Source organism: Arachis hypogaea, chromosome 15 (assembly GCF_003086295.3).
Source record: "Arachis hypogaea cultivar Tifrunner chromosome 15, arahy.Tifrunner.gnm2.J5K5, whole genome shotgun sequence".
NCBI lineage: Eukaryota > Viridiplantae > Streptophyta > Magnoliopsida > Fabales > Fabaceae > Arachis > Arachis hypogaea.
Window position 1 is genome coordinate 151,136,500 of NC_092050.1, and position 14,730 is coordinate 151,151,229.

Sequence of the window (14,730 nt, forward strand, 5' to 3'; positions counted from 1 at the left end):
AAATCTCACACCAATCTCACACCATTAAAACCATCATTGATGGCTATTTGATGGCTACAAATCACAAAAGTTGCTGCCCCCTAGCATTCTGGAAGGTACTTAGTAACGCAAAGGAAAAAGTAATGTTGTATTGATGAATCAGAATGTAATTACAAGGAGTTTGTAGCTATATGAATTGAAAGTATTACTTGAAGACAAGAAAAAAAGAACAATGAACAGTGATTGGGACTAAGAAGAATTAAGTGAAGCCAGGAAAAGGGACGCAGCAATTTCTGATCTTGCGTGAGAACCTGGGTGAGAAGAAGAATTGATTAGAACAGAACAATGAGTATTATGTAACCAGAATAGGGAGGAACAGAAGATAGAATAGCACCATACCAGGCTCTAACTATCTTGCATAATCCTTCTATTTGGTATTTATGATGCGTCCTCTCATGCTTCTACGCACTTCTGCAGAAGGTGGGTCAGCAGCCACGTGTCTCTGCTCTGTAACTAACTTCCCCTTGGCAGCATGGTTTGCATTAGAGTGCTCACTCTCACCCAATTCTGTTATTCTCTTTCTTACATTACCCTCTCCATTTAGACCAACCTTGTCCTCAAGGTTGAGAGTAGGGTATAGTCTAATCATGTTTGCAACTGGTTTCCAAGATGTCTGTGCAGTGTCTCCAATTTCCCACTGCAAATGGACCTGGTCTTCTGGTTTACCATGTTTGAGAATCGTGCAAACTCCTATAACTCGAGAAGGCTCAAGTATAGGACCTTTGGCACTAGTTTGTAGAGGCAATGGCAAGTACTGATCAGTGTTATCCCTGCGGAATCTTTTTAACACTGAAATGTGAAACACATTATGAATCTTGGCCTCTGAAGGAAGTTCCAGTCTATATGCCACCGAGCTAAGTTTATTGACAATGCGAAATGGGCCAAAGTATCTTAAACCTAACTTTTGATTTTTTCTCAAAGCCACTGAGTGTTGGCGGTAGGGTTGTAAACGAACCAGTACCATATCATTCTCTTGAAATCCAACATCTCGACGATTTTTATCAGCAAACGTCTTCATATATTGTTGGGCACGATTGAGGTTGGCCTTAAGTTGTTCCAGCAGTGTGTCCCGCTTGGTTAGCAACTCTTGCAACGAGGGTTCATCATCATGAGAGAACTCATATCTAATGAGATTTAGGGGAGCACGACCATATAAAGACATGTAAGGAGACATTTTGATGCTTCTGTGATAAGAAGTGTTATACCAATACTGGGCCCAAGATAGAATATCAAACCATAACCTAGGATTTTCGAAACAGAAGCAATGAAGGTACATCTCCAATGTCTTGTTCAAGACCTCACTTTGCACGTCCGTTTGTGGATGGTATGCTGAGCTCATGGATAAAGTAGTGCCTTGCGACTTAAATAATTGCTGCAAAAAATGACTCATAAAGACCCGGTCCTTGTCTGAGACAATGGATCTAGGAAAGCCATGGAGTTTGACAACATTCCTGATGAATGTCTCTGCCACGGAGCGGCTATCAAAGTCATGTTTCAATAGTATAAAATGAGCAAATTTTGTCAATCTATCAATGACCACCATAATGACTGTGTACCCATGAGACTGTGGGAGAGCAGTGATGAAATCCATGCAGACAGCCTCCCAAACCTGTGATGGTATTGGGAGAGGTTGAAGCAAGCCTGCAGGTAGTTGAGCCTCTGTTTTGGCGCGCTGGCAGGTGGAGCAGGAAAGAACATAAGCTCTTATATCTCGTTGCATATTTGGCCAATAAAAAGCAAAACAAATCCGTTCCACAGTATTGGCGATGCCAGAATGACCTCCAATCACGCTATCATGGTATTCGTGCAAAATTGCTTGCATCAATGAACTCCCTTTCGGAATCACCAACCTCTTCCTCCATAATAGCACCCCATTCTGAACAGAATAGTTGGGGTCTTTCGGTGAGCCTTTCTCACAATTCTCCCAAAGCTCCCTCAGTACGTTGTCAGCCTCTATTTCGCTCTTCAATGTATTGAACCATTCCGGTTTTGGGCAAGACCAAGCAGCCATGAAGCTGCGAGAAAGGGCATCAGCAACAGTGTTTTCCTTACCAAGTTTATATTGAATCTCAAAGTCATATTCCATGAGCTTGTGTATCCACTTTTGCTGGTCAGGGGTGTGCAAGGTCTGATCTCCTAGAGTCTTTAAGCTCTACTGATCTGTACGTATAATGAATTTCTTCCCCAATAAGTAATGGCGGAACTTGGCTACCGCTTCAGTCACTGCATAGAATTCCCGGGCATAGGCTGACTTGTGCTGTTTGTTAGTAGATAATTTCTTAGAAAAGAAGGTAATGGGGTGTTTATCTTGCAAAAGAACCGCTCCAATTCCCGTACTAGAAGCATCAGTTTCCACTATAAAAGGTTGATCGAAGTTGGGAAGAGCTAAAATTGATTCTGAAGTAATTGCCTTCTTCAATGACTCAAAGACATGCACGGCAACTGAGCTCCACTGGAAGGCATCTCTCTTTAATAAATCTGTGAGAGGAGATGCAAGAGAAGCATAGCCTTTGATGAAGCGTCGATAGTAACCTGTCAACCCCAAAAATCCCCGAAGTTGTTTGAGGTTCTCAGGTGTTGGCCAAGCTATTACGGCTTGAATTTTATCCTTTTCCATGTGCACACCTTTCTCCGTGATGGTGTGGCCCAGATAGTCAATTTCAGACACAGAAAACAAGCATTTTGACATCTTGGCAAATAAGGATTCCTTCTGTAATGTTTGTAACACGATCTCCAAATGTGCTAAATGCTGAGAAGTGGAAGGGCTGTAGATCAATATGTCATCGAAGAAGACAAGGAAAAACTTTCTCAAGAATGGCTGAAAGATATCATTCATAAGATGTTGGAAGGTGGCTGGTGCATTTGTTAATCCAAATGGCATTACTAGCCATTCGTAATGTCCTTGGTGTGTGCGGAATGCGGTCTTGTATCTATCCTCCGGCTTTACCAAAATCTTGTGATAACCTGATCTGAGATCCAACTTTGAAAAAATTTTTGCTCCAAATAACTCATCCAAAAGTTCATCCACTGTGGGAATGGGAAAGCGATCCTTGACTGTAATATTATTCAAAGCACGATAGTCAGTACAGAATCTCTAAGATCCATCCTTTCTTTTTACCAAAAGGATTGGTGATGAAAAAGGGCTACGGCTAGGCTGAATGATGCCATCCTTAAGCATCTCTTGAATCATGCACTCAATTTGAGTCTTATGGTGGTGAGGGTATCGGTACGGTCTAACTCGAATTGGTGCTTCCCCCTCTACCAAGGGAATAGAGTGATCATGCAATCTTTGTGGGGGAAGCCCTGTAGGTTGCTGAAACACTATTTGATACTTCTCGAGGAGTTCAGCAAAAGCAGGCCCCATGGTAGGAGAAAATGGCAGGAGAGTGGCTGTATTTTGTGCAGGTTGCTGAACTTCCACTGTGAAGGCTTCCTCAATTACATCAGTGTTGAGAAGACGTCGAATGTGGTGATATTGAGCTTGCTCCGGGGTGGGGTTCTTCTCACCATGCACCGTCACAAACTCACCATTATGCAGAAATCAAAGAAAAGCAGCATCATAGTCCACAATGTGCGTTTTCAGTTGTTTGAGCCAAGGAGAACCAATCACCAAGTCACCTCCAGCCACATGCAGCACAAAGACGTGTGGAATAGTGACTTTGCACTCACTCATTGTGACCTCCAGAGAAGGGATATAACCTTCAACATCCATGATGCCAAAATTTTCCACTATCACCCTCACACCAGGGGCAGGCTGCACTGGAATGTTCAAGAATTTGGCTATTCGAGGCTGGAGGAAACTATCAGAGCTGCCTCCATCCAATAGAGCTTGAACCTCCAATCCTTGAAGGAGAGCTCTAATTCAGATTGTGGACGAACCAGAGGTACCATGCATGGCATTGTAGGATAGATGATGGTCAGTTACTTGTTGCTCCAGGGTCTGAAGGAAGGGATCTACTTCCTCTTCAATTGCAGCTTGTTGTTCCCCATCAGGGGCTTCGTCTTATTCAAGCTGAAATAACATGAAGTGTCTATTTGGGCATTTATGGAGAGCTGTGTATTTCTCATCGCACCAATAACACAAGCCTTTGGCCCTCTTAGCCTGAATTTTAGCTGAGGATAACCTGCGAATCAGATTCCGTAGAGAAGAAGTGAAGGATCGTGGTGATGGCGCTGGTAGTAATGGAGGAGAGCCTGTACATAGAGAAGGCTTAGGTTGAGTTAGAGCCAATGTCGGAGGGTTAACAGCGCGGAACGAGGCCGGCGCCGTAGTGATAGTCGGGTTGGGTGAGAACTTATCCTCGTATAAACGGGCCAAGCTCACGGCCCTCATCAAGGAAGGCGGGCATTGCGCCTTGACCTCACGCCTAATATCCTGCTGTAACCCGCTAATGAAACAATCCCTCAAGGCATCCAGGGGATCAATGTGGGATCGGTTAGCTAATGCCACAAATTCTGCATAATAATCGGAAATCGTCCCTTGTTGTTGGAGTTTGAAAAGAAGTTCTTTCGGCGATTCAAACAGTGAAGGACCAAACTCAATTTCAATTGATCTCTTCAATTGGGTCCAAGAACGAAAGGGGGATGTACGTTGCGTCATCTGAAACCAGGGAATTGCCATACCTGACATGTGCATTGCAGCTAGACCCACTTGTTCCTCTTCGGGAACCCGAAAGAACTCAAAATATTGATCAACAGAAAAAATCCAAGCTAAGGCATCAGATCCGTCAAATTTGGCCAAGTCGCAGTTTACCTTCCTGGATTGCGCAGCTCCGCGCCAAGAATGATCCCCTCCGGAGTTCGCGCCATGGTGAGAACCCAAGACAACCGAGCGAGCCTGAGAAGACTCATTAGCGATTTGGAAAATGGAGGCTTGGAGAGACTCGAATTTCAGATCTGTTGCTTCCTTCAATCGAGCACGCTCAGATCTGTTTTCCTCCATCATCTGGAACAGCTTCTTGATGTCGGCCTCCAAACCCTTCATTCTGGTGTTGTCTGCCATGGCAATGAAAGCACCAAATGGAAGGTACTTAGTAACGCAAAGAAAAAAGTGATGTTGTATTGATGAATCAGAATGTAATTATAAGGAGTTTGTAGCTATATGAATTGAAAGTATTACTTGAAGACAAGAAAAAAAGAACAATGAACAGATTCGGACTAAGAAGAATTAAGTGAAGCCAGAAAAAGGGACGCAACAATTTCTAATCTTGCATGAGAACCTGGGTGAGAAGAAGAATTGATTAGAACGGAACAATGAGTATTATGTAACCAGAATAGAGAGGAACAGAAGATAAAATAGCACCATACGAGGCTCTAACTATCTTGCATAATCCTTCCATTTGGTATTTATGATGCGTCCTCTCATGCTTCTACGCACTTCTGCAGAAGGTGGGTCAGCAGCCACGTGTCTCTGCTCTGTAACTAACTTTCCCTTGGCAGTATGGTTTGCATTAGAGTGCTCACTCCCACCCAATTCTGTTATTCTCTTTCTTACACATTCTTCTTTTTTAATTATTACTTATCTTAACGTATATTCATTAATTACTGTTAGAATAATTAGATAATATTAAATATAATAAATATATAATTATAAATATTACATATATAAAATATAAATATTAAATTAAATGAAATAATTTTGAGTTATTGTCTTCCGATCATTATCAAAAATCAATATATGTCATTAATTGAAATAATTTTTCAGAACTATATAGAAACGTATAAGTAATCTCTGCTAATTATTGTTGAATGCTTAACAGTTGTTACACCTTGTTTGAGACAAACTACCTATAAAAGCATATATGAATATATAAATAAATTAAGAAGTAACATGGGCACAGTAAAATCTTTGAATTAGTCCATTGAGAATCATGTGTCAATTCTTGAAGGCTGTTTGTTTATTGTTGGTAGTTGTCTGCAAATATCCGTCCAAATCTTCCCACATGTGAATGGTAGAAGAAAACATATATTATTCTACTTTAATTATCAAAAACATTTTTTAATTTTTACTATAGGCACTTTAATTTTGGAAATGTTAATAAAATTACTTCAAATTTTGTGCTTACAGAAAATGATGACAAATAAGGGCCAATAATTGTTTATATTTTGCAAGCGGAGATTCTAGTAAAAAGCCCCTTTAATAAGTTCTATTAAAAAAAAATAAAATATATTTTTTGTCCCTAAAATTTGGTAAAAGTTTTAAAAATATATCTAAGTTTTATTTTGTTTTAATTTTGTCCCAAAAATTTTCGATTTGCATCAAATATATTCTCCACGGCTAAATTTTTAAAAAATTTAAGACCAATTTAACAATAATGTATGAAAATTATGCTTGATTTGTTTGTATTGAGGGTTGTTCTTATGAAATTGTTTTTGAATTGGTTTTAAATTTTTTGAAAAATTAGCCTTTAAGGCTATATTTGATGCAAAACGAAATTTTTTAGGATAAAATTGAAACAAAATAAAATTTAAAGGTATTTTTAAAATTTTTGTCAAATTTAAAGGACAAAAAATATACTTTACTCTAAAAAAGGCAACTAAATTTTCACTTTCTTTACATAAGGGTTTGTTTTACTTTTCATTTTTACCTTTTATTTCTATTTTTTAATATTTTGTGTTTACAGATTTTTAAAAAAATAAAAATAAATAAATTTTATTCTTATTTTTATTTTTTTACAAATCATAATATAAACAGAAAGTGAATGCATTAAATAGAATTTTATAGTATTTCTATTATATGATACTTATTTTTTGTCACTGATAGTTAATATCTATTACCCATTATCTATTTACATATATAATAGGAATATGGAAGGGATTTAGTGCAAATTTTTTTGTCTTGAAAATGATTTTTATTCTATATAACTTATAAATTTTTGTTTTCTATTTTTAAGATTGAATCCAAAACTTGTTAATTAAAATATAAATTATTTATCATCTTGATTAATCTTAAATTTATTATTATAAATATTTAATTTATAAAAAATAGATTCATAAGTATGTTAATACCTGTTAAAATACTGGTATGTATAAATGTGATACAATGGAAAAGTAATTAAACATAAATAGATTAAGAGATACCATTTAGGTTTCATATTTTTTATTTTTTGGACAGGATATCATTTGGGTTTGAAAGCAAGGAACTGAGATAAAAATTGTAGGATAACTCCATCTAAAAACAAAAACAAAAACGGTAATTGGTCGAAACCTAAAAGTCCAGTATGATCCCGAACCTTTTCCATTTATTTTCTTAAATCATAATTTAGGTTTAAGATTTATAATTGGGCTTCCACCCCTTTTAATAATCATTTGAAAACAATACCTAAATTGCTGCTACCGCCGAGGCCTTGGTTCAATGGCAGCATCACTTGCCTTGCTGCACCCCCATATTAATAGTGTACCCATGTAGTGTGTGTGAGTGTATTGTGTGAATGCATAATACATGAGTGTAATACTTAGAATTGAGGGTTATCCAATTCATTTGATCAAAAAAAAAAATTGCTGCTACCAAAAAAGTACCTTCTGACCAGAAAAAAAAAAAAAAAAAACTAAATTGCTTATCAAAGAAACCAACCCAAAGTGTTGGGAGTTTGAATTTTCTTTATGCATGCAATAATTTATTGAAAATGAAGTTCAAATTCGTAACGAATTAGTCTTTGTCTTATTAAATTAGGAGATACCATGGGCACCTAAAAAAAAAAATTGCTTATCAAAGACTTGTACTAATAAATGGTGGAAAAAAAAATGACTTGTACTAATGCCATATCTTGTTCCTTTGAAAAGAACACCCTTGGATTCAAAATTTGGTTGATTGTATAATGTGAGACTTTGGTCCTTAACCATTTTTTACTCGGCACAGGTTCTCGAAAATTAATTTTGTCAGATTGGTTTTGCTATCATTTTAAAAGAGAGTAATTTATCTTATAGTGATATTTTTTAAGACTTAATTATCTTATAATAAAATTTACAACTATGATACATGTATTTTAAAATTAGATATTAAAATTATTCACTAATTAAAATATAAAATACATATTAAAAATAAATTAAATTTTATATATACTAATATTTTTACTCGTAATATTATTAAGGGAATATAAATCTTTTAAAATTACGTCAGTCCTGATATATTATAGATTATGATACGAAAAATTTATAACATTAAACTATTTTTATAAAATGGTCGTAAGAGACAAAAGTCCCCGTCGACTAAGAAGACCAGAGTCTTAAACAAAATTAAATAATAAGTTTTTTAGTTATTATTTTCAAATGAAAGAGATTAATTTTAACATTCGTTATCTAAAATTTAAAAGAGTTTAACGTGTATATTTTTATATTTGATTAGGTATTAAGTTTGTTGCACAAATAAAAATAATTAATTTTTATGCTTGCTATTTAAAAATAATATTTTTTTCTATATATATAAAAATATAATTCGATATTAACATAAAAAAAATTTATATTGATAGTTATAAAATTAACTCATTTTTTTTAAACAATTGAATCTTGATTCTAAATTTTAATCATAACATTAGTATTTTTTAAAATTATATGTAATAAATATTTAAAAGAAAAAAAGTGAAATATATATTAAAAAGATAAGCAGTAAAAATTTAAAATTAAATAAAAAATATGTATATAATAATATTTTTTATTGAAATTATATTATATTATTAATTTTATTTTTTGTAGAACATAAAGGTAGAGAAAAATAGAAAATGAGAGAAAAAAGAGAGAAAGATAAAGAAGAAGAATGAGAGAGGGAGTTTGTTAATTTTGGAAGCTAACAAAAATTTTTATTTTAATTATAATAAAACTATATAGTGACACATTTTGATTTGTCAAATTACTAATATAAAATATGAATTATAAATTATATATAGAGTGGGAAGGATAGAGAAAAATAGAAAAAAAGAGAGGTAGATAAGAAAATATAAGGAAGATATTTACTAATTTTAGAGAAAAATATTTTTTCTAAATTTTAATAAGAGTGTGTCATGTGACACATTTTAATTATTAAATTAGTTAGTAATATATAAATATAATATATAATATAGTTATAGTTCAATTTTAGTATTTTGATTTTAATTTTAATTTAATTTAAATACAATTAGAGGATGTTATGTTATATATTTTGATTATCAAATTCATAATTAGTCATTGATAATGATATATAAGAGAGATAGAGTAAGTGAAAGAATGAGAGAGATAGAGAAAAGAAGAGAGAAGAGAGAAAAATTCTTTAATTTTAGAAGAAAAAATTTGATTTCAATTGCAATGAGAAAGTGATATGTGGCACATTTTGATCTTAAAATTAGTAATATATAATGAGTAAATAGCCAAATTGGTCCCCGAAAGATAGCCCGATCTCCAAATTAGTCCCCGTAAGAAAAAGATAATAAAAATTGTTCCCGAAAAATTTAAAATTGGTAACATTAGTCCTTCCGTCAACGTTCTGTGAATTCCGTCATTGACGCCGTTAACTGTTGCTTATGTGGCTGTCAGTGTGGCATATCAGCATGCCAGCTTGGCGCAGAGTGGCTGGTGACAAGATATGTTTCCATATGTATGTCAAATTAGTCCTAGGTCTATAAACCCTAATCCCTTCTTCGTCTGAAATGCCATTGTTGCTGCAGCTTTAGATTGATTCTGCAGAGGCCGAAAATTCTTGACCAACTGCACGATGGGTAGCGTAGGTGGGAGTCGCAGTCGACAAGTGTCGCAATCACACGGAAGCCATGCTTCGAGCTCTTCGCTGCGGTGGCGGAGGAAGAACTCCGACCAAGTTTGCTTTTGTGGGCTGAAGACAGTGATCAAGAAGTCTGGGACAAAAGAAAATAATCCTGATAGATTGTTGCATGCTTGTCCAAGATACCGGATGAGTTATGAATGTAGTCTTGTTGAAACTTCAAATTATTTGAGTGGGATTTTGACATTTTTGTACCCTGATGTTGTGCAGAAGGGCAGCCACTGCAATTACTTTAGGTGGACTGAGGATGACGAGTATGAAGGATTAGAGCACTTAAGAGAAGTTAAAACTGATGCAGAAATGGAGAGTGATGCTGTTTTCTTAAACCATAACATATCATGGAGAATGATGAGCTTAGAAGCTGAAGTTAAAGCACTTAGGATGCAACTGTATTTTGGATTAATAGTTGTGATTGTGGTTTTTATGATTATGTGTATGTTCTTTAGTGGGAAGTGAAGTAGTTACTGTAAAAACGTGGATGTTGTGAACCTTGATAGTTTGCTGTTGTTGTGAAAACCTTGTATGTTCATGTTTCTTTATTAGTAAAAATTTATCTACATGCAACATTGTTGTTGATCATAACATAATGTAAGCAAATCAGAATAAACAGAATTAAAATTAAGTGAAATAGGAATAGCATAACCTCACTAATGGTGTACTAGTTTCCATTGTCTCAGATTCAAATAACATTGTTTTATCATAATAATAACACAAAAGGTAGTAGCTGACAGTTGAATAGCAGTATACCATAAAGGGCTATACAAAAAAATAGGGCTATTGAAGATACCACAACTACCACATTGTTTATAAATGGTAAAATTTGGCCCTGACAAAATAACAGATGCTAATTGCCCTATATTTTATGTCTTTAAGTATTGAAGTCATTCCATGTCTTTTTTTCTGGGAGGTTTGAAACCCAGAGTTGGAACAAATGTCATGAAGCTGGCAAGTTTCTTGGCTGTTGCGGAGCTGCTACCCTTGATGGTTTCAGCAGATACAGCAACTGCTCCTGGAGAGGCATTTCCCTTTGCCCTGGCCCTGGTGACATGGAGTTTTGGAGGCCTTCCTCTACCTCTAGTTTGCATCAAACATTTATCATCATTGTCTCAAATAAAAATAGCTACAAGTAACTAATGCTCAATTTAAAAATCTTTAGAAGATAATCTAAGTGACATTGGTTGAGGTGTGTGATTGTTGTGTCAGTGGAAGCTGAGCATGCTGAGTAACAGAAATTTCAGTCTGTTCATCTGGAGCAGCTGCTGCTACTGCAGGTAGTGTCTGTATGGGCTGAGTGTGATCTACCTTTTCTGCTTCCGGACCAGGTGCAGGTTGTGGTGGTTGAACAGCTGCAAGCTGCAACTGCATTATCCTTGCTTTCTCTTGAGCATCGTCTTGCTTTTTTCTTCTGCAAGTTCTCTTGTTGTGGCTCACCTCTCCACAGCATTTGCACCGAATTGGAGCATACTTTCTTTTCATTTTTGTCTTCGTGCCAGTGGGTCCTTTAGCCTTGTCCTTCCTTCTATTTGTTGTTGGTCTGCCTGATTTAGGTTTGATAGGAGGTGGAACAGGTGCAGGAGAACCAGTTTTCTCCCATAGATCTTGTCCCTTGACGGGATTAACATTGAATTGGTATGTTCTTTTGTACGCCTCCATAGTCAACCATTCGTGAAAATACTCCTCAGGCCTCTTATCATTTTTTTTGAATGGCTGATATTGCGTGCATACAAGGCATTCCTATATATTTCACAAAAAATAATTTCATTCAGTTAAGTATGTATCATGGTATGCATCTGAAAGAAGAAATCAGTTATGAATTCAACCTGTCAACTGCCAAAACCTGCAGGAGCAAGTATGGTTCCCCAAATCTACCACCATATTAGTAGGCCATCCTTGAACTTCGTAGACTTCCTCTTTCGCATCACCCGACCAGTAGGGAGCCCAGTTTCTGGATAACTTAATAAGAGATTCTAGCCTACTTTGCTGAACTGGAGTAAGTATTCGTTGATAACTCAGAAGCTTCAGTCTATTGTCAGACATGCTTTTCATAACCATTCTTCGTACCTCCTCTGCCAAGCTCAGAATAGGCTTACCTCTGTCATTCTTTGTCTTTGCATTGAAGGATTCACAAGCGTTGTTGCAAATGTTGTCGACCTTTGGCCCTTCACTGAAATGGGCTTTGGTCCAAGCTTCATTCGGCCACTTGGCTAAGTATTCCCAAGCTTGTTGATTAATCCTCTTGATTCTAGTCATATTCCTTTCGAACTCAACTGGGGTCCTCGATCTTGCACACTCCCAGACCAAGTCCTTAAGCTCGACGCTGCCCTACTGTTTGGAGAAGTTCCTCCACAAATGCCAGACACAAAATCTGTGTAGAACTGTTGGGACGAGTTCTTTGACAGCTGGTATTAACCCCTGCACAAACAGTCAAACCCGACAAGATTTATAGTCATTCCAGTCCTCAAAGAAGCATCATTAAATAAAAAAAGTCATTGAAAATCAAATCGCGATTCAAATTGGTCCTCACCTTTTGCATGTCTGATATGAAACACAAGTTCTTTGTCTCATATTCTCCCAGGTCTGAGAGGAGCAGCTCCAAGAACCATTTCCAGTTCTCTTTGTTCTCAACATCAACAATTGCATATGCAATCACAAAAATATGATTGTTTGCATCCTGTCCGCATGCAGTGAGAAGCTATCCTCCATGTAATGTTTTCAGGAATGCCCCATCTAATCCTATCAATGGCCTACACCCTGCCTTGAAACCCTTCTTATAAGCATCTAGGCAGACATAAAATATCTCGAACTGAGGCGGATTATCAGTAATGGGAATCACACCCACCTGAACTGTGGAACCTGGGTTGGCAGTTAGCAATTCATGTGCATAATCCCATATCAACCCGTATTGAGCAATCTCATCCCGTTCAACTATCTTCCTAGACGCCTTAAGAGCTCTGGTAATGCATGAACTATTCAGCTTCACGTTGCACTTCCTAACAAACCACTCATACACCTCCCTATGCTTCATCTTAGGGTGCTTCCTAAGTTTTGGGTATAACTTATTCACAATCCATTCCAATGTAGCAGCTCTGTTTTTTCGCTTTCTTGCGCAAGTGTGATTGTCAACTAGTGTTTTTATCTGCCAGGAACCATCACTGGGGTCGTGTCTACAATATACTATCCATGGACAGTCTTCACACTTACAAACAGCCCTGACTCTAACCTTGTCATTCTTATAGAACCTTATATTCCTACCCATTGTATAGTGTAATCTCTAGTGGCAGCCATAAAATGTTGCTTGGATTTGAAAATCATACTTACCTCAAACTTCAGATCACCAAATTTGGCCTTGTTATTATAATGTGGATACACAGCTGGCCCTTCGTCTTCAGAGTCTAACTCATGGGCAGAATCTTCTGACTTTCATTCATTTCCATCTGATGATTTTTCCCAGAAAAATTCGTCATCTGACTCTGAAATTACATGAAAATACCACAAAATTTTAATAGAAAAAATTAGTTGAAGTAGATCTATTAAACAAGAAAATTCAATAACTCATACACAATTAATTATAGAATACCTCCATCAGAGCATTCATCAGATTCGATATCCTCATAGCTGGAGTCATCAGTTTCAATAGCTTTGTCCCTTGTTCTATCAGCAGCAGGCCTATGCTTCTCTCTGTGATCTACTTTCTTGGCCCTAGAAGACTCTACTCCATCAACTCTACTGTCACTGTCACTACTGTATATAGAATCTCCTGCAACTTTTGGAGGCTTGTACAAACTGTCTTCAGCACTCTCATATGAATCATGAGAGTCACTATTATTATCAACTGGAGTTGCCTTAACTTGCCTTCCAGATCTTGTACTGGTTGTAGCTTTCACCTTCTTGCTGATCTTATCGACTGCTGTAGCCTTGCCACTCCCTTTAGCAGCCTGGGGTTTAGTCCAAGGTTTGGGTTGCTGGACGGGCTTTTTCATGGGCTTAGTTTTGGGCTTTGGAGTGGGCTTAGGTATGGCGTACGTGTGGGTTGGGGGTTGGGCTGAGGAGTGGGCTTAGGTGTGGGCTCAGGAGTTGGCTCAGGTGTGACTTTAGGTGTGGGCTGAGGAGTGGGCTTAGGTGTGGGCTGAGGAGTGGGCTTTAGTGTGGGCTGAGGAGTGGGCTTAGCAGTGGGCTAAAGAGTGGCCTTAGGAGTGGGCTGAGTTTTGGCTCTTTTTGGCTGAGGTGATTTTTTTGTTGTCTTACAATAATCTTGGGACATTGCATCATTGTGGTCCTTGTTCAGTTTCTCTGCTTCTTCAGGGATGGTTGGCAAACATAGTACATCATCATCATCCTCGCTCATGCAGTCAACCACGTGTGGCTTAGACACTACATGCTCAAAATAGATGTTTATGAGGTGATGATTCCTCCTACAATCCTTAACCAATGCCAACAGATCAGTGTCATTTTCTAGCCTCCTCAAGCCGTTATCCAGCAGCGTTCCAGACACTTTCCACAAGCAATTGTTCATCTCAGCATATCCCAACTCCTTATAGTATCCCTTCACAAAGAAAACGTCTAGAGTGTCTGAATCTACACCCATTAATACTACAGTATTATCTGGTTCATAACACAGATAGCCTGATTCATCTATTTGGAACTTCCCACCATGGTGAAATACAAAGGTCATAGGGGGACCTTCCATCTGAAACCAAAACAGCAACACACACAACTGATGGAAATTTTTTTCATGAAGAGGCAAAGCATATTCAACATCAACTACCAAAATGAATCTAAAACACAAACATGCAGCTACACAGAGCACAAACATCGTTCTCAAGAATCCAAAAACAGGGTCATATCATGGATAATCACCAAAGCCCTAAGCCTGAACACATTCTCCTAAACCCTAACATTGTAAACAGTAACAATGGATTTCCAACGATAATACAACCACATTG

At 37.1% G+C, this 14,730-nt stretch overlaps 2 protein-coding genes across 2 annotated transcripts; both read right to left on the reverse strand.

The window, feature by feature from the left end:
- Positions 1–2,191: 2,191 nt before the first annotated feature.
- On the reverse strand, positions 2,192–5,041 carry LOC112749258 (uncharacterized). Its single transcript, XM_025797519.1, has 5 exons — positions 4,126–5,041; positions 3,928–4,041; positions 3,650–3,882; positions 3,187–3,562; positions 2,192–3,093 (listed from the first exon to the last, which is right to left on the reverse strand). The coding sequence occupies exons 1-5, from the start codon at positions 5,039–5,041 to the stop codon at positions 2,192–2,194; spliced, it is 2,541 nt and encodes an 846-aa protein (XP_025653304.1).
- A 7,068-nt stretch (positions 5,042–12,109) lies between these two features.
- On the reverse strand, positions 12,110–13,043 carry LOC112749259 (uncharacterized). The gene is made up of 3 exons (XM_025797520.1): positions 12,543–13,043; positions 12,312–12,458; positions 12,110–12,199 (listed from the first exon to the last, which is right to left on the reverse strand). Exons 1-3 carry the CDS (start codon positions 13,041–13,043, stop codon positions 12,110–12,112), a joined length of 738 nt encoding a protein of 245 aa, XP_025653305.1.
- Between the last annotated feature and the right edge of the window lie 1,687 nt (positions 13,044–14,730).

Coding starts and splice junctions, on each gene's coding strand:
- LOC112749258 (XM_025797519.1), bottom strand. CDS start 5,041: ATGGCAGACAACACCAGAATGAAGGGTTTGGAGGCCGACATCAAGAAG. Junction 3,563..3,649: donor ATGTGGCTGGAGGTGACTTG/GTGATTGGTTCT, acceptor CATAATGGTGAG/TTTGTGACGGTGCATGGTGA. Junction 3,094..3,186: donor TGGCATCATTCAGCCTAGCC/GTAGCCCTTTTT, acceptor ATAATATTACAG/TCAAGGATCGCTTTCCCATT.
- LOC112749259 (XM_025797520.1), bottom strand. CDS start 13,043: ATGGGTAGGAATATAAGGTTCTATAAGAATGACAAGGTTAGAGTCAGG. Junction 12,459..12,542: donor CTTATAAGAAGGGTTTCAAG/GCAGGGTGTAGG, acceptor GCATGCGGACAG/GATGCAAACAATCATATTTT. Junction 12,200..12,311: donor TCATATCAGACATGCAAAAG/GTGAGGACCAAT, acceptor CTGTTTGTGCAG/GGGTTAATACCAGCTGTCAA.